Source organism: Mizuhopecten yessoensis, unplaced genomic scaffold (genome assembly GCF_002113885.1).
Source record: "Mizuhopecten yessoensis strain PY_sf001 unplaced genomic scaffold, ASM211388v2 scaffold1429, whole genome shotgun sequence".
NCBI classification, from domain to species: Eukaryota; Metazoa; Mollusca; class Bivalvia; order Pectinida; family Pectinidae; genus Mizuhopecten; species Mizuhopecten yessoensis.
Window position 1 is genome coordinate 888,237 of NW_018404042.1, and position 20,916 is coordinate 909,152.

Below are 20,916 nucleotides of genomic sequence, written 5' to 3' on the forward strand. Positions count from 1 at the left end.
TTTTTTTTTTTTTTTTTTTGTGTTCATTTATAAGATAAGATTAATGAATTATCTGTGTAATGATGTTTTCATACATGTACAACTTAAAAAAGAAAAAACTGTGCAAGGCTTACCTCCCCTAGATCAGTAGCAACACACCACAACAAAAGATGCAATGCTTCGAATGCCAATATTTTACTATCAGAGACAGAAAATGCCAAAACTCAATATACAAGTTAGTCTTATATTAAAACAAAAAAACGCCACATGCTTAAATGTATGGGATTTTTGTTGCATTTAACACGTTGAGCATGAGTGATTCCTTCCCCCCCCCCCACACACACATTTGACCAGAAACAGAAGCCATTTTCACTGGACATCACTAGGCGAGTTTAAGTGGAATAGCTCTCAGTGTAACTGTCCTTATAAATACTGGAATCGACTATTAAAGAAAATATATCACTCCTGTAAAATGTAGACAGAAGATCTCAACTAATCATATAATGATGCTGGCCAAAAGCAAAGTATTGTCAAAAGAGAAATTGGGAAAAATGAAGGTAGAGTAGAAAGGAATGAAATAATAATCCACCAAATAACAAAGATAGATCTGAAAAGTTTCAATATGTACAGCAGATTCATTTTGGTTGCTTTTGTGTACCAAGGCAGAGAGCACAAAAGGATTATGCAGTGGGTACACAGAAGCGTCCCCCCCCCCCCTAAATCCCTGACCTGTGGGGAATAGAAAATTGCTCTTATCAAACACACCTCCGCTAATACCACATGTAGAAACGGTATTCGTTGCCCACATGACTGTGGAGATTTATCAGGAGTCCCTATTTGTATTACAAAGGCCTATACTCATTTGTTACAAAACTAGAGACTCTGGTACAAGTGAAAGCAAACATAAAAGTTATCCAAATAACTTTTCATTTATCGACAATGTCTGTTTACGGTACACTCAGAATTTTTTGAAGCTTGTTTGGCTACATCTCCACCATTCAGAATCGAGGCTGCAGCATAACATAGAACTGAGATCACACTCAACGCACCCGATCCACTCTGAATTGTTCTAATGTCCCAGCATGTGTATCATAGAAAAAAATAATGCTATTCCTTGTAAGCTTTCGACAACTTAGGTGTAATATTATTTTCAGTCACACTTATTTTTAACACTGAAATGTTACCTGTATTATCTAACAGACTGGTCTGATATTTCTTTGTTGTCGTTAAGAAGCTGCTGACACCTTCCTCCATCTGACTTATCTGGTTCTGAAAGCGTTCCTTGAACTGTAGCTGACATTCCTCATTACTCGTCTCTACTTCCTTCTTCCTATCCAGCTTGCTGTGAAGACCGTCAATATCTGACAGGGCAGAGTCTACAGTGGCCAGTAACTACAGGGAGGAATATACAGGTAGATTAATGATTCATCAAAGTTTACAGTCTATTACAGGGATGGTTGGTTGGTTGGTTCGTTGACGGGTTTCGCACCTACATGAATCCGCCCTTACGGGTTTCATCTCACTGACGGAAGTCAGTGTTCTGTCGGCGTGCACTACAGGGACTATTACTATAGTATTTATAGCTCTTTTTCACCTAAATTACCAAGGCAAAAATCATTTAATAGAATTAGTGACATGAAGTTCTTATACGGATTTACGATAGAACAGCTTCATCAAAATTAATTTATATCTTATTGTTACATAGATGCATGACAGCTGGGTTACCGGTAGTATTAAAAAAGAAACTACACCCTCCAGGAGGTTTCTTGTGTCTAACTTTTATAAAATCCATCAAGATAAACAATTACAGGTCTGATACAAGTTGTGTCCACTGTTATAACTATCAGTTAACCCGTTCACCCTTAAATCACATTTGAACCTTACCAAATCATAGACTGGGCAAGTCCAGTTTAAATATGTAGGGATGAATGAGTTTAACCCATACCTGGGCCTACTAGCACACAAACAATGCCAAATGCACAACTTCATGGCTAAATGGGGCTTGTTTTGACAAGTAATTTTATATCATGATATCTATTATGAGTTTTCTTTCTGAATTACATTTTGTTGTTGTTGCTTCTATCATTCTACTTCTGTACCACTGCTCCAGTGTATTACACTGCAACACACCAGTGATGTTAATAAATGAGATTCAGAAAGATCTTGTGAAGTGATAACGTGTACATATATCTCAGATCTAAAAAACTTTGAAATCAATAGAAAATATTTATAAGGAAAGGTGGCCATATAAACTGTTGTAACAGCAGGGTTAGAAACGCACCTCTTTAGCCTCGCCATACAAACAGGTCTCTGTAGACACATGCTCTGCCACTAGGTACTTCTGTTCATCACGGTCCTGTGTAGTGACCTTCAGCTCTTGTCGAGTGCCCTGTAAGTTCTCCGTTGTTTTTATCAGGTTATCTGTGGTGACAGTCAAGTTTTTTGTTGTCTCCTCAAGTCTCAGTTCTGTATCTGTGTAAACCTCAGTCAGCTGTAAACAAACTCAAATAGATATAAATTCCTCTCAACCAGAACAAAACAATCTTTTTAAAATTTACGTAATATATACCAGTATGTACCTCAATATATCACCTGCTGTGTGTCCCTGTGACCTATGGAAACTGGTGCTTTTGCAAGTTTCGGCCACGTTGTGGAATAGCTTACCATATCTGCTACATATACCATGAAGTCAAAAACTCTGGCTAAATTCAAGGAGGATATAAAGACCCACATTTTTACTTCTGCATTTTAGGCTCTTTTATGCAGATGACATGTACACAAACCACCCTATATATCTATATGTCTATACAATATGTATGCATATGGAGATAAATGTCTTTTTACCTGTCGGATGTTGAATGGTGATTTGTATGCCTTTTTTTATCTACTATATTGATAACGGTCACTGTACAGAATGCTATTATCCATGTGCTGTAAAGCACCTTGGAGTAACTTTGCAGATGATATAAGGCACTATACAAATACTTAAGTGTTGTTTCGATAATCGATTATGTAAAATTGATCGATTGTACAACCAATTCAAATAAACCGACTGATAAATTTCATAATCGATTAATCAGTTTAAATGCTGGATGCTGTTTTCTGTTGATATCTGTCAGATTTACTCTTAGTCAAACTCTAGTAGTAGGTTAAAACTTGTAAATACTAAGTCAGCATTTTACATGTCAAAATTATGCTGCATATCCTAATTCCAAGTGGTATACCATCATAATCACATATTTCAATAGATTTACCAGAGTTTGGATGTTCCGATTATAATCGATAATCTCTCATTTAAAAATATTACTGATTCCGATTCCCAACACTACAAAAATGTTGTATACATGTCAATTAACCTCCCCAACAAAATACAATTAATTACAAATCGATGACTGATTTTAACACATGACCATTAAAACAAGCAAAAAACTGTTTGTGAAACATGGTATGTTATACCACAACTAAGTAAAACAAGAATTTGGCATTAGTTGGCAGAAGTTTGTACGTAACCGGTCTCCGCTGGCAGCCAATTAAGATGATTTTCAAAATTTTGTCAAAATCAAACCTGATCAGAAAAATTGCTGTTCCGATGGCCCATGCAGGGCCAGTAGATTTGGTAAGCGGGCAAGTGAAAAAGTGTTTCTTCTTGCCAGACACACAAGTTAAATATTTTCTATTAAATATTAATATTGTAATCACAGCATACCGTTTATCAATTGTCAATAAACGATGGACATGCAAAATATTTTTGTATCGGTTTAAAGGCCAAAATATTGTAAAGACTATAAATCTAAAGATTTAGCACCTGTATACAAATAATTTTTGGATCCGAGTGATTCACCTCCGGGACAAGTACTTGTTTTATAAAGCTACTAGCTAGGAGAGGTAATTGTGAAGACTTTGTTCTTGTCCTGTGTACACATGAAACTGACAACGTCACCAAAGGGTAAAGGTTAAAGAAGACCTGTTCTACCTCCAATTCACACTTTACTATAGAAACATGAAACTGTTACAACATTACTCTGTCCTTATAAATCAATCATACAGATATGGGTCACGTCATAACCTTGAAATAAACCCTTTTGCATGCAGGGCTAGAATCTTGTCATACAAATGTATAAGTTTCAGTGTCTTTATTAAGCGGTAGACATAGAGGATATTTAATGGTGTCTTCAGTAATAACAGATCTATTTCACGAGTGTGGCTAATATTTTGATATTTATGCGCACTCGTGAAAAACATCAAAACATTAGCTACACGAGTGAAATATATTTGTTTTTATTGAAGACACCATTTAATTTTCTATTTATTACATTTTTAAAGAATAAAACATGAAAACTGTAATGCATTGAAAAAGGGCGGGAATTAGAAGCGTAATAATTAGCGCATTTTATAATGATGTCACGCTTGACAACAAGGCTGTGCGCCATTCTGATTGAGTACTCAATGCAATTCCGTCGTTTTCTGCTATTTTCTGGTATGATTTGCTTATAAAAATGTTATTAAAAAAATTGTTATTAAATGTATATTTATGTAAATACTTAAGTGTGTGTACCAAACATTTACATAACAACCACTTATTCTACTGTCGCTTCATTTGAATCTGAACAAAAAATCGTTTCCTTTGAATGCAGCGAATAGATGATACCGTTATGATTGATTAATACCAAAAAGGTTATATTTTCACATCTCTTAATTTTTGTCACAGTGTGAAAGATATCAGTTTTATCAAGTTGATAGAATCCGATATTTCACTGGCAAAAATGTAATAAATAAACATCTTTGATCAGAAACTGAAGTAAGGCAGAAAGTTTCTCTCAATTTGTGGTACACTACTGTGTAGTTCTGACAAACAGTTATCTACAAGGACTCGTAATATCCTACCCTCTTCATCTCCTCCGTCAATACATCAATGTTCTCTTCCATGTCCTTAATGCTCTCACATTGTTGTGCAATCTTATTCTGCATGGCTCTGTACAAAATAGATAATAAACAGTTCTTGAAATATTGTTGTTCGTATATAATACAGGATAATTTTCCATCTTTTTTTTTTAAATATTTATATCTTTAGGTTGAAACCCATCCTTCCATGGCAGTACATTTTTTTTGATGGGTTACTAGGTGTATAAGAGCTCTCAGCTATCAAGTCTGCTGCTGATGTTAAGAAACCCACATGACCGAAACTGGGCATAAGAATCTGATATTTCGTCTTTAAAATAAGAAAAAATACCATCTGATCAAAAATACAGCCAGTTATCTATATATGTATTCTAGGAATACACTGCAGTCCTGAGGTCAGATAACAGGTCTGTTGTTTTCTCAAATCTTTATCAATGTTTCTCACTTGCACTGGTGCAGATATAAGCATATGAAGTCAGTTATGTGAAACCAAAATGTTAACCAACCTAGTCCACAGAGATATTGAACTGGAACACTGATAGGAGGCCACCCTCAATACTCCAAGGGTTCGCCTCACTTACGCTCTCTGTAACCTAGTCCGCAGAGATATTGAACTGGAACACTTATAGGAGGACACCCTCGATACTCCAAGAGTTTGACTCACTTACGCTCTCTGTAACCTAGTCCACTCACTTGCACTGGTGCAGATATAAGCATATGAAGTCAGTTATGTCAAACCAAAATGTTAACCAACCTAGTCCGCAGAGATATTGAACTGGAACACTGGTAGGTGTACACCCTCGATACTCCAAGGGTGCGACTGACTTACGCTCTCTGTAACCTAGTCCCCAGAGATATTGAACTGGAACACTGGTAGGTGTACACCCTCGATACTCCAAGGGTGCGACTGACTTACGCTCTCTGTAACCTAGTCCGCAGAGATATTGAACTGGAACACTTATAGGAGGACACCCTCGATACTCCAAAGGTTCGACTCCCTTACGCTCTCTGTATCCCTAGAATATGTCATCAAAATGGAAGGATATTGAACTGGAACACTGATAGGAGGCCACCCTCAATACTCCAAGGGTTCGACACACTTACACTCTCTGTATCCCTAGTCCACAGAGATATTGAACTGGATCACTGATAGGAGGACACCCTCAATCCTCCAAGGGTTCGACTCACTTACGCTCTATGTAACCTAGTCCACAGAGATATTGAACTGGAAAACTGATAGGAGGACACCCTCGATACTACAAGGGTTCGACTCACTTACGCTCTATGTAACCTAGTCCACAGAGATATTGAACTGCAACACTGATAGGAGGACTCCCTCGATACTCCAAGAGTTCGACTCACTTACGCTCTCTGCAACCTAGTCCAGAGATATTGAACTGGAACACTGATAGGAGGAAACCCTCGATACTCCAAGGGTTCGACACACTTACACTCTCTGTATCCCTAGTCCACAGAGATATTGAACTGGAAAACTGATAGGAGGACACCCTCGATACTACAAGGGTTCGACTCACTTACGCTCTCTGTAACCTAGGCCACAGAGATATTGAACTGGAACACTTATAGGAGGACACCCTCGATACTCCAAGAGTTTGACTCACTTACACTCTCTGTAACCTAGTCCACAGAGTTATTGAACTGGAACACTGATAGGAGGCCACCCTCAATACTCCAAGGGTTCTACACACTTACGCTCTCTGTAACCTAGGCCACAGAGATATTGAACTGGAACACTGGTAGGAGGACACCCTCGATACTCCAAAGGTTCGACTCACTTACGCTCTCTGTATCCCTAGGCCACATAGATATTGAACTGCAACACTGATAGGAGGACTCCCTCGATACTCCAAGAGTTCGACTCACTTACGCTATCTGTAACCTAGTCCACAGAGATATTTAACTTTTACACTGATAGGAGTACACCCTCGATACTCCAAAGGTTCGACTCACTTCCGCTCTCTGTATCCCTAGAATATGTCATCAAAATGGAAGGATATTGAACTGGAACACTGATAGGAGGCCACCCTCAATACTCCAAGGGTTCTACACACTTACGCTCTCTGTAACCTAGTCCAGAGATATTTAACTGGAACACTGATAGGAGGACACGCTCTATACTCCAAGAGTTTGACTCACTTACGCTCTCTGTAACCTAGTCCGCAGAGATATTGAACTGGAACACTGGTAGGTGTACACCCTCGATACTCCAAGGGTGCGACTGACTTACGCTCTCTGTAACCTAGTCCAAAGAGATATTGAACTGGAACACTGATAGGAGGACACCCTCGATACTCCAAAGGTTCGACTCACTTACGCTCTCTGTATCCCTAGAATATGTCATCAAAATGGAAGGCACATGGTTAGCTTTTTGATTGGTCGAGGGTAAAAAAACCTAACCAATCGCTAGGATGATACTCGTCCTTTGAAGATTATAGAAGAGCATCACCCGACTCCAAAGCCAGTCATTTTTACTGTTATGCAGCTGCGATATTCTAGTCTCATACACAAGGTGGTGCACACTGAACATTCCATTTTGTCATATCATATTCCAGGGGTGCAGAGAAATATAGATGGCCCTTTTGGGCATATAAAACAAATTTATACGACAAAGACAAATAAAATATTTACACATAGTTTTCCTCTGCCAGGTAAATTCCATTTTTCTCGCGAACAGCCTGCAGGTCTCTCCTGAGTCTCTCGATCTCCTCTGTGTATTCCTGTAATAGACATACCCTGTAAGTTGTTGTGGTAATTAGTTTGTTAGTGTTTTTTGTTGTATTTGTACACTGAAAAGGAACCAGAGGCTATGGGACAAATGGAAGCCACAGGTCCTGGTGGAAAGTCACATGTTAAATTGGTTTACCAGGCAAGTGTATCAATACAATAATTCCATATTGGTGTTGTGTGACCTGTCCCTGCTGGTTTCAATGCAGTGAAACCATTTCATGATTTGGGTGAACTCCGACAGGGCATGTCATCTTGGCCTTACAAGTGAAGAATATGTGTTTGTGGACCTAACCCTGGATATCAAATCTGGATGGGTTTGAAATATATATTCTTCATTTTTATAATATCACCTTTTTTTTTACAATTTGCATGATCTGATATTCTGGTTGCATGACCTGATATTGATAATGTACGCTATCAAATATATGTATCTTTTCCAATATTTTCCTAAAAAATATATTATGTTATGCCTTATGCATCATTTTTGAATTTCACAGCACAGTAAGTAGAAAATATTGTTAAGGTTTGTCTGTGTAATATAGTGATAGCATTATATTTCATAAGAATGTGTTAAAATAAATCTAAGGGTTCTCGTAACCACTGTATGGTTTTACATGTTCAGGATTGAATGACATTTCATAAGAGCATGGAAAACCTGTAAAATGAGCAAAACAAAAGGTGTCGTAAAGGCATGAGATTCCTACTCCAATCAGGTGGTTACAATCTTTGTTTATAGACAGCAATGTCAATCTAACACTATATAGTTGCTTGGACATACAGATCAATGTGAAACTCAACACCGTATTGTTTTAATTGATAAATCTGGAGTCTTTTAGGAAGGAAAATGCCCTATTGTAAATATGGATATGACACAGGAAGTTTGAGAATATGCAATGCTGGGTAGGTAGCTCACTGCAAACATATCTGATCATTTGCTTCGTGACAAGGAAAACATTAGGTGGCAGTGTATATACCCTTATTAGAGTCTTCTTGGTGAGCTTCTGGTTGATTTCTGGACGGTTCTGGATATTCTTGGCACGGTGAGCATAGTCTAATGTACTCAGGGTCTCCTAAGAGAGAAAATAGACATATTCAAAATATAGATCGCAGGTGACTGGGTTGATATAATTTTGTGCTTTAACATGTATGGTCATCTCAATACAAAATCACAATTGGTTACATACTGGAAAGTAACTCTATTTTTCTACAAACTGATCAACCTTTGAGTCCACATAATATAATACTACTGTTTATTATTCTAGCTAAGACTTACGTCCAAATTACAGGCTGCCGGTGAGATAGTAGCAATGATGGAAGTCTTGGTGCGGCCCCCAAGGGAGTCCTGTAGTAGGCGGGTCAGCTTGCTCTCCCTACAAAAAAATATAAAAAAAAAAATATGTCAAAGTAAGGACAACTCATACAGATATATGTCTAGTTTAAAAGTACAATATAAATATATGATTCAGGATTTTAAAATAAAAATAAAACTAGAAAATGTCTGTAAGACATAATCCCCCCCCCCATGGATGGGACGGGACGGACATAGGCAACACTATATGCCCCCCCATTTTATGGCGGGGACATAGTTTTCCTGTAGGCGATACAAAGAGTTGACATTCCCATTTACACGTGGGTGTGTTCTTGTTGGTATAATGAGCATGTTCCTACCTGCCGTGTACAAGGGTGTGTGTCTGTAAAATCAAATTAATGTAATTTGTTCTACAATAATCATAAGTTATGATAATCACCCATGTTGACCTGGATCAAAGTGTGCTTGGGGTCTTAACCCTTTCACCACTGTGGACCATAATGAACTCATCCTCAATACAGCCATGGTAGAGTCTACTAAGGTATTTTAACTTGTTGGGTATACATTTCCAGACCTGGGCTCCTATACAAACCAAATTGTGCTAGACACTTGTGACAGCCCTAGTTCCTACAAACTAAGCTATAGGCTATGAGGGTGAAGAGGAGGGTTGGGGCGCTATTGGGGTGAGCAGATATTGTTCTATAGACTTACCTGTAGGGTATATGAGGGGCATGCTCCACCAGAGAAGTAATCACTCGGCCTAGGGTAAGTAAACTCTGGTTTATACTGCCAGCCTCTCTGGCTCGTTTGTCTACAGCTCCTGAACGACCAATGTTTTCACTGCCGGCTAAATCCACCTATGTGTAAAGGCGAGATGTAAAACACAACATCTCAGGATTTACTACTTCGGGAGACTAAAAATGTTCTTGTCCGAGGTCAAGGGCATTTAATTTTCAGGCCTCGGGAAGTGCAAAAGTTCAACATACATTACTTGCCCTGAGCAAGTCCAGTAGTCCACGACTTTTTTTTCTTTTCTTTATTAGTTATGTCCACCTCAACAAGCAGGAAATGGCCACAGAGTTAATATGGACTAGTACATTTTCATTGATTTGATTTTTTCTTTCTCGTCTGTGCAATAAAACAACACAGAAAATCATTTTGCCTTGTTTAAATTAAGGACAAATGAACTTTTTACTTCTATTACAGGAAGAAGCAAATACTGAATTATGTGTAAATCATGCTACTGATCTGGGGCGTATTCGTTTATGTGGAAGCACCGGTTTGTCCATTTTTAAATGTAACATTTTCGGGTATAAATCCTGGCGGACCTGCAAATGTTTATGCATACATTTTGTAAGGCGTTTTCAAAGCTTGCCTGAAAGCAGCATCAGATTACTAAGTCTGACCTTATTTAATAAATAAACAACATTGATCCGACCGGTTCAACCGTTTAAACGAAAACGGCCCAGGTATTACATACCAAATACAATTTTCCTGTCTTCAGGAGTTCCTCCCCTTCAATGTTGCTCTCTTTGATATGAATCGTCACTGAAAACACTGTGTGCGAACGACTGAAATAGACAACAGTTTGTATCAATTGTATTTGACAGCAACTAAACAAAGAATTACTAGAAAATGGTTTTAAAACATAGTGTTTGCCCAAGCTCCTGCCTTGATGAAAACTGAACAAAACACAAAGGCTAGCAAAAGAACTAGAACCTATTTTATGACCGCATAATCTAACCAAAGTCTGTGAAACAGAAAATATATCACAGATAGTACATTACACATATTGCTGTAGTACTCCTTGAGATGTATCCATATATTGTAAAATTTTCGTGGCACTTTAAATTTCGTTTACTTCGTGGATAGCAAAAATCCACGATATTCAATCCCCACGACAACATAAAATTGGTATGATATAGATAAGGGAAAATCAGAAATCAAAGAAATATAATGTCCTTGAAACAGGCTAGTATATGAAAACCAAAATAAGTTTAACCCCAAGAAAATAAATGATTCTACAGTATGTACAAAGTTTGATGAACGTTACTAGTATTACAGAGTGTTGTGAGTGACGGAGATAAACGCTTTAGTCGGACCAAGCCGTGGTACTGACAGGAGGATGTACGGACAGAAAAGGCACCCTCCACCATGTTTGACATTCAATGTAAACTCTCTATATTTAACAACAATTACGAAACAAACTTTTGCAACTTAATCACTCTTGTTGACACGGATGGAGGTGCACAAAGGGTCTTAATGTGGGAGAAAGCTGTCAACAGGCCAGAAGTCGGTGCCGCAGGGAAAAGAAACAACATTAAGCTTCTGACCAAAAATACAAGAGCATGTTGTCAGCTTTCCAAATTTGGCCCGAGTCCTCTGACACTCTAAAACAATAATCACTTTCACAGACCAGAAGGTATATCATCTTTATGTATGTACTTTGAACAAGAAAGTTAAAACAAGACATTCATGTAAAATAATTCGGTCTGAAATGAAACGTTAAAACCTACCTAGAATGTGCATTCATCAATGTTGCAGCAGTTTGTCTACGAGCTGTTCCTCGCTCCAAGATCTCAAAGACTTCATTCTTGTTGCGGACCACAACTTCTTCCAGGCCGTTAATGATTACAGAACCCTGAAATTATCCACACAGCTCACAAAATGACAAAATCACTACGTGTACACTGGACACAAACATTTTGTAAAATTATTTAGAAAAAACCCTTCTTAAAACTGATGGATTAGATGATTGTCTACATGTACATTGTAGGTGTCAAACCCTTCAGTTGCTCATTTCCAACTCAGCAAGAGGGCATTTCTGAATTAGTTCAATCATCATCCGCGATACTCCAGGGGCTACGATCACTTGTGCTCTCTAGATCTGCATTCATGGAATATATATGTCACAGCAAAATTGAAGGTATGCGGTTAGCTATATTATTGGTCTCGAGAAAAAATAATTAATAATTGCTGGACTGATTTATCTCCTTTGAGGCTTACAGGGGAGCAGCACCGAACTTCAAGGCCAGTTAATTTTACTGTAATGCAGATGTGAAATTATTTTGATGTACATCCAAGGATTTAACTGGTCCTCTTGTCTGATCCACAGTGTGGCACATACAGAGCCTCTAATAATGTCAAGACATATCCCAGGGGTGTAGAGAACCAAAGTGAGCGTAACCCTGGAGTATCGAGGATGATTATTAATTTGCATATTTTCTCAAGAAAGTTCAGGCACACGTAAGTGTAGGAAATTTAGTGTTTAATCATTTCTCTCTCTTAAAAATAAGCCAAATGGAACTATCCATGCATGTAGTGGAAATCATAAAGAAAATGTATTAAAAGGAAATTTCCAGAATGGTGTCATGTATTCCCATTAAAAAAATATCTAAATTGTATATATATATATGCCCTGAGGAAATAAGGTTTCCCTACCAGTGAAGGCAGGCATTTAGGGAAAAGGTAAGCATGGTTGATTAATTTATCATGGAGAATGTGATCTGCCCTTTTTAAAGGAACAATGGACACCTCCTGAAGGAATTTGTCTGGATTTGTTTTGTTTTACACATTATTAGGATCTTACAAGAGTTTCCATTTCATATGAGATTTATGAAACGAAAGATTTTTTTCAATTTAGCGAGCCTCTGACGAGTTAAAATGAAAAATTTGTGAGTTTCATAAATTTCATATGAAATAAAAATGAGTGTTAGATCCTTTTTATCACATAATCAAGATTTGTGGTATTTACCGGTATTCGTGTAAAACAACAAACCTTGAAATGTAAAAAGTCAGCATTTTGACTCCAGTGCGTAAGTCTGTGACGTCATGTACTTGTCCTAGGCGTGACGTCACAATTGAAACAATTGAAACTTACAACCAATCACAGGGCTGACACAGTACATTATGTGATAAAGATACATATAACACATCCAATTTGACACAGAAGACCAATAATTTCACAATGGGCTGCTTCGAAACAAGCAATAATAACACGATCAGTTTAGGATCCTATTTTGAGATCGGACACGAACGTTCCGTTCCCCCTGACACTGGGACTTGATTCAACACCTACTAGAAAACCAGGTTTTAAACGCAGTCAAATGGTCTAGACCTCACACTGCACCAGGGCTGTTCGTAATTACCTTCTTTGTACTGTCCTCGTATATCTTGAGCTTCAGTGTGTCATCACCACATCCCAAAAGGTCAAATAATTCTTCGTTGTAAAGCTCCAAAAATGAGACTCTCACAGAAAACTCCACATCCTTGAAATAAAATTGATACATCATTTCTCAAAATAAAATTGACAGAAGTTAAAATTATAACAATTACAAGCCAAGTTATCTTTAATATGAAAACACATTTCAAATAAACATACAATCAATAGCTTACAAATTCATATATATATACTTATATATACTCTATTGGCTTTAGACCGACAAGTTCAAGTAGCATAAAAACAAATGTTTTAGCTGAAAATGTTCTGTACCATATTGGCTGACAATCTGAACATGATGTAATCATGTGATACATGACATTATTAAATAAACAGCTTGGTCAGCTAAGAATACCTACAACCAAAACACAAAAAGCATCGGACATCGCCTCATAGAAATAAACAAGTATCCAACTTTCACGAGAAGCTTTTGCACACTGCTTTCATTTCAAAATATACCTTTTGTATACAGATATGTGTACCATCCTCTTTTTTTTTAAAAACATATTCTTGGTAAAATTATCTGCTTTTTAGAAAATCTAATAAATTCCAGTTGCATTTGCAAAGTCAATGTCAATTTTTGTCTATATCCTGTGTAGAAAATGGGATAAAATCTTGAGTCAATCCTTATGTAGGTATCCAATATTGTTCTTTGTTACACCTCAAGTGAATTTCTAGCTATTTGATTGGTTGGGAGAAAATTAAACAAAAATCTCTGTCACCCTCCGAAAATACATTGGTTTTCAGGGGCGCGGGTGATATTGCCATGAGACAGTGAAAAATATCACATGCGCGAAAAATGTGTGTCCTCGCTTCGTTTCCCCACCGTGATGGTCACAAGAACGTTTGACGGCAACAGCCAATTTTATCAAGCGCCGGTACAATAGCGATTGTAAACAGCAGACTATCAACAAACAAGATGTCATTATCAAGGCTTGCTGCTGTTTCTGAGCTACAAAGACTTTTGGTGTAACAAAATAGATATGAATGTCATATTTATATAATGTCCCATACCTACATATGATATTAAGACTCCATAAATAATACTATATGAGCAGATACTCACCTTATCCAGAACCGAGATCAGATTTCTTTTTAAAATCCTCTCTACATGAAGAACTTGCCCTTCCAAATGAGAATGATAAAACTTTAAAAACTTTATGGTCATGTTACTACTGATTTCAGCAATATTACCTGAGTTTTCAGCTGTTCAAATATGTGGTTCATAGCTCTGGGAACTATACCAGCTAAGGGGTCTTCTTCCCAGGAAATATCTGGGTCATCTGTGCGATCCCCCTCCATAGTGAAGGTCTTTCCCGTACCAGTCTGACCATACCTGCAGAAATTGCATCAGTAATACGTGCTATATTACAAATGACATCAAGAACAGCAAGCATACTGAAGAAAGATTTTTTTTACATAGTTCCTTAAAAAATGTCTGTACGATGCAGCAGTATATATATACTTCAAATCATCAGTGGCCAAAATTTACCTGTTCATGTACACTCATGATCATAGACAATCACAATGGAAAATAATGCAGGCTTATAAGATTAAATAATCTTTTTCTTTGAATATTTTAAGATTTATAAAATAATAGAATTGTAATGTTTTTCTAAAAATTATAATGCCAACAAATATGCCCCCTTATATTTACAGTACCCACAAAATTTAACCCCAATGAAAATCCTATGCTTTTAATATACTATAGACAGATATATATATATAAATATATATTTAAAACACATCTATCTATTTCTGTGGTTTGAGAAAGTATCTGCATATAAATACTAACGCAAAGACAGTACAGTTGTATCCTGAGAGAACTTCGTCGATGATGGGAGTGACCACAGACTGATAGACATCCATCTGTTTGGACGATGGCGGGAAAACATGATCGAAGAAGAAGGATTTGGTGTTGGGATTTACACCTAGACGTTCTTTTACAGTGACCTCCTTTTTTTCAGCATTGCATTCAAGCACAGAAAATGAGCCTTGTTTCTTTTCCTGAGAATTTATTGGTCTAAAATGAAAGAATGACATATAAAAATTACTGTCCAATGCAAATGTAATCTGATTATCATTCTGTACACATTTGATTATTAGCAATAGTGGTATGCATAAATAAATACTCAGCTTTCAAGATACAAGATACAATTTTGTTAAGTGTTACAAGTACATATTAAAAAAAGGAAATGTTGGCTCTGAAGAGCTTTGATGACAAAACATAAAAAAAGCACACAGCACAATAACCAGAAAATGTCTGTAAAACAGAAATGCCCCCGCTGCCATGTGAAATTAATTAGTTTCAGTGTTATATAAAAAGTTACAACCCCTTTGATCTTGATACCCTGAAACATGCACACACACAAGGTACGTACTACACTTAAAGTCGATAAGTTGGTTTTAATATTCATATGTTTTTTCTGTATGTTATTAACATCCTGAAACACAAGGATGTCAGAGGTATACCCATACTTGACCTTTAAATATAAAGTTTGACCAAAATTCGTGAAAGAATGAAGACTTTGCTAAGTGTTTAAATTGAATCAGTTGATGATTTTCTATATATAGCAAGTGTGACCTTGGCCTTGGATCCCTGAAACACAACGATGTCCGAAGTATACTAATACTTACCTTTAATTTGTATAAAGTTTTACCAATATCTGTCAAAGAATGAAGTCAAGCTAATGGTTTACATTGAAACGGAACGGGACGAACATGGGCAACACTTTATGCCCCTCCATTTTATGGCGGGGGCATAATAAAACATTGAAACATGTTTTGCTAACTAGTAAGGTATGACAGATTTTTTCAAACATAGTAACTGGAAGTATGTAGACAAGAGCATGCACATATCTCATGCAGATTAACAGAATCCATCCCTGATGTAAGGTAAGGATTAGGTAGTTCAAACCCAAGGGATAAACTATTGAGCAGGAGGCTTTGCCTAGGGTGTTTTGCTCAATATTTTATCCAGAGGAATTGAATAACCTTATCCTTACCTCACATCAGGGATGGATTCTATTTCTTGCTTATTACCTAAAACCCGTAAAAACAGCTGCTTTTCTAGTGAAGTTGTAAACTGTCTGCACAATTCTCATTTGCATATGAAGCCTGGATGGCAATTGTTAGTGACATCAATGACACTGACTGACCCCAAAATGTCATAAAATGACGTCACGAACAATAACGTGACTCTGAAAGGTCACTATAATTCCCCCGCCAGTCTGCGTGTGTAAGCTATCTAGACCCGTGGATCGGATTGAATTTTCCAGCACCGCCGGAAATGCGGATATCTCTGTCTAGTATGCAAGAAATATATATATGTCACATTATGTGTTTATATAACAAAGTGTAAGAACTGACTGAATAGACACAATCTAAAATACATACAGAGTGTACATAATTTGACTCCGGGGCGTGGCTGCCTGTGAAACCAGAAACTCAGCAGGACCATTAGCCACACCTCAGGTCCATTAGCCACACCTCAGGTCCATTAGCCACACCTCAGGATCATTAGCCACACCTCAGGATCATTAATGGCCCTCATTACTGCAGGCTGGTCAGCATCCTATCTGATGACTTGTTATATATAAGTCTCACTCTCTTTACTGACCATACACTGGCTCAGTAAACTAGATTGGCCTTGAAATTGATATGATTTTTTTTAGGTTGGTGTATTCCGTCATGTTTGTTGTGACATAATGTTGATGTTAACAGAATACATGTAATGATGTTATGTTTATAATGTTGTATCTTTAACCACATTTTCATGCTAACTACTGGATAAAATAATTGATTCAAAAAGTAATAATGGCAGTTTCATTTACCCTCAGCAATTTTGTAAAGTACAGGGCTTTTACATCCTTCTGAGAAAGGCTTTCAGCTTGATAATTCATGATCATCAAAGCTATCAATGGTGACACAACAACAACAGATGAAAATCCATCCGAGCAAATTGTACAGTTTATGAAACCAAGGGAACGATTTCAAACGACTAGCTTTTTCAACTTCCTGTTGGTGAACAAAACAAAACATCCTTTCCTGCAAAGTAATTTTTGACAACTTTTACTTAGCTAGGTCAATTCCTGAATAATTAAGTCTTCTTAATTATTTGGTATTGGTAATAGCTTCATATGGCAAGCTGTTTGGGTTTTTACCCATTTAATACAGATATCTGTATTTATTACATAACTAGAGATGTCTGTACTTAAAATACAGATATATGTACATTTTAATAACATATATCTGCATTTTAAATAGATATATTTCTATTTTAAATGCAGACATGTGTTGTAATTTTGCAATATAGAAATTTAAAATTAATATCCCCATTTTACAAATAAAAATATAGACATATAATGGGAATACAGATATCTATATAGTTGCAATTAAATAGAGAAATCTGTAATTATACAATAAATACAGATATGTGTATTTAAAATACAGATATCTTTATTTCAATTACAGATATCTGTATTTGATATCTGTATTCTGTCAGTAAATACAGATATCTGTATTAAATGGGTAAAAACCCAAACAGATTGCCATAGCTTCATCCATGTCAGGACATATCCAACGAAATAAAACAGGCCCTGGTTTGTCTAGCAAACCATACAATTACAGCTAAAGGAACTCCTTCCTTCCCAACTGCAACAACCACCTGTGAACCCAGGGTAATAAAACTGCCCCTGGTCACATTCCAGACATATCTTTTAAAATAACCCAATCAAATCAGCGTGATCTAATGTATCGGCTTAACCTTTTTGTACTCACCACTTTTCTGGGGAGTGCTTTTCACGATTTGACCAGACCCTAAGTTCTCAAACTAGGGCTATAGATAAGCTAGTAGTAAAATGCAGCCAGGAAATCCTTCATAAAAACTTAGGGGCTGGTAGCCAGTCTAGTTTTAGTCCTGTTTAGTTGTGTATATATGGCAAAAACAGTATAATCTCAAGCTTTTCTAGGTCTCCATTAGCATTTGTTGTCATTAGACTCGTTAGATTTACACGGTCCACCAGGTCTGTACATACAATGTAGCTACACACCTAATGAAATTCTTCTGACAACTATTGTTGTGATACATAAAATAAAAAGATTTTTGAACCATTTTAACCTTTCAACAGATACTTATCACTTGAAATAAATATATACATATTAGGGCGAAACGAACCGGATCTGATCATAGAAGCCTGAAATATTGTCAAAAATTAATAATAACAGTCAGTAATAATGTTATTTTTAATTTGTGACAGAATTTCCGGCTCCTGTGATCCGATAAAGGAACATCAGTTTTCCAATAAACAACAGCATCACAAAAGGAGAACAATATGTATGTACGATGCACGTCTTTTTTCAGCCATGGACCAAAAGACCATTTTAAAATGTGGAAACACAAAATCGGAAAATGTTCTACAAACAACTATGATTGTTTAGGTGAGCAGAATTTCCGACGGATTTAACCGTTTCACGTCAAGGATCGAGCTTGTATCAAACATATGAAAAAAATGGTACATCCGAAAAAACAATTAAAATATATACGGACGCAAATTATGCTAGTCAAGCAACATGTGTGCTCGTATAAATATGCTTTTTAATTTGCCCCTGTGCTTTTTCTTGCCTGTGTCAGACAGCGGGTCACAGTACTGTTGCAATCCCGTACTCGCACTTTGCCAGTGTAGTAAATAATTTCAGATATTACGACTTTTAATCGTTAACTAAGACAAACACTACATACCTGCATCTTACTGACACCTTGATGTTTTGATTTTTATCTTTTTCTACTGTCTTCGGCTTCATATTTACGAAGGCTGAACCACTCTTGGTTAGAATGTTTTCAAATTTGGCTCCTCTATTTTTGAAGTTGACCAATCAGCGACGACCATAAAGAGCTCATGCATGGGAGATAACTCTAATATTGGGTGCGTGTCGTGGCGCAATCCATTTGTATTATTTTACCTGTCTTGCTATTGCTTATGAATCTATCGTATTGCAAAATACATTTTTTCATTATTTAATCACATCCTTTTCATCGAATAGACGAATTCATGACACACGGGTATCGAAGTAAATGTCATATATTAAGTTAAGTCAAGTTTATTCCAGTACAGGATTTGACCATACAATACTCATGAACAAAATGTACAATGCAATATAAATAATATAGACAGTTACATATGGGCGGCCGTTTTAGGATACAATACATAAATTACTTAAGTGCAAAAACCCCAAATGGCCACTATGTACGTTTAAACTTTTAAAGTGCAAAAGATTTATTTGCATTATGTTTTTTTTTTTTACTTAAGAACAAAAGCTTTATTTCCATTATGTGTTTTTTTTCACTTAAGTACAAAAGATTTAGTTCAATTCTGTGTTTTTCACTTATTTGCAAAAAAAATCTTTCCATTATGCGTTTTTCACTTGAGTGCAAAATATTTATTTCCATTATGTGTTTTTCCACTTCAGTGAAAACGAGTTACTTCCATTAAAAGATCTATTTCTATTATGTGTTTTTTCACTTAAGTACAAAAGATTTTCTTCCATTAAAAGATCTATTTCTATTATATGTTTTTTTTTTCACTTAAGTGCAAAAACAATAATTTCCATTATGTGTTTTTCACTTACGTGCAAAAAAAATCAAAAGATTTATTTCAATTCTGTGTTTTCTTCAATTAAGTGCAAAAGATTTACTTCCATTATGTGTTTTTTCACTTAAAAGTGTAAAAGATTCATTTCTATTATGGTTTTTTTCTCACTTAAGTGAAAAAGCTTAAATTCCATTATGTGTTTTTTCACTTAAGAGAAAAAGATTTACTTCCATTAAAAGATCTATTTCTATTATATGGGTTTTTTTTTCACTTAAGTGCAAAAGATTTATTTGCATTATGTGTTTTTCACTTACGTGCAAAAAACTTCTTTCCATTATGTGATTTATTTGCATTAAGACTTTTTTTCATTAAATTGCAAAAGATATATTTCTATGATTTTTTTTTTTACTTAAGTGAAAAACATTTACTTCCATTCAAAGATCTATTTCTATTATGGGTTTTTTCCACTTAAAAGTGCAAAAGATTTATTTGCATTATGTGTTTTTCACTTATAGGCAAACAAATTCTTTCATAATGTGTTTTTCACTTACATGCAAACAAATTCTTTCATTATGTGTTTTTTTTCACATAAGTGAAAAAGTTTTATTTCCTTTATGTGTTTTTCCACTTAAGCGAACACATTTTTCTTCCATTAAAGATTTATTTGCATTATGTGTTTTTCACTTTCGTGCAAAAAAATTCTTTTCATTATGTGTTTTTTTCACTGAAGTGAAAAAGATTTATATTCATTATGACTTTTTTCATTGAAGTGCAAAAGATTTATTTCCATGATGTGTTTTTTCACTTAAGTGCAAAACATTTCTTTCCATTATGTGTTTTTTTCACTGAAGTGAAAAGATTTATTTGCATTATGACTTTTTCATTGAAGTGCAAAAGATTTATTTCCATTATATGTTTTTCACTTAGTGCAAAAGATTTATTTGCATTATGTGTTTTTCACTTACGTGCAAAAAATATCTTTCCCTTATGTCACTTAAGTGTTAAAAGTTTTTTACTATCAAAATGTTTTTTGTCATTATGTGAAGATTTTTTGCACTTAAGTGCAAAAACGCATACTTATTTCAATTATGGTTTTTTTCCACTTAAGTGCAATAGATTTCTTTCCATTTAAAGGTCTATTTTCACTATGTATTTTTTTCACTTTATTGCAA

General features: G+C 35.9%; 1 protein-coding gene across 1 annotated transcript in view; it reads right to left on the reverse strand.

Moving 5' to 3' along the window:
* Positions 1-19,011, reverse strand: part of LOC110462267 (kinesin-like protein KIF11-B) — a 49,151-nt gene extending 30,140 nt beyond the window's left edge. The window contains exons 1-13 of the mRNA XM_021516173.1: positions 18,895-19,011; positions 14,950-15,177; positions 14,349-14,490; positions 13,084-13,203; positions 11,452-11,576; positions 10,416-10,506; positions 9,647-9,792; positions 8,900-8,996; positions 8,601-8,696; positions 7,528-7,616; positions 4,864-4,951; positions 2,261-2,470; positions 1,164-1,371 (exon numbers count right to left, since the gene is read on the reverse strand). Coding sequence (XP_021371848.1) covers positions 1,164-1,371; positions 2,261-2,470; positions 4,864-4,951; positions 7,528-7,616; positions 8,601-8,696; positions 8,900-8,996; positions 9,647-9,792; positions 10,416-10,506; positions 11,452-11,576; positions 13,084-13,203; positions 14,349-14,490; positions 14,950-15,177; positions 18,895-18,956 — 1,702 coding nt within the window. The 5' untranslated portion in view covers positions 18,957-19,011. The remainder of the gene's footprint in view (positions 1-1,163; positions 1,372-2,260; positions 2,471-4,863; positions 4,952-7,527; positions 7,617-8,600; positions 8,697-8,899; positions 8,997-9,646; positions 9,793-10,415; positions 10,507-11,451; positions 11,577-13,083; positions 13,204-14,348; positions 14,491-14,949; positions 15,178-18,894) is intronic.
* Positions 19,012-20,916: the final 1,905 nt, after the last annotated feature.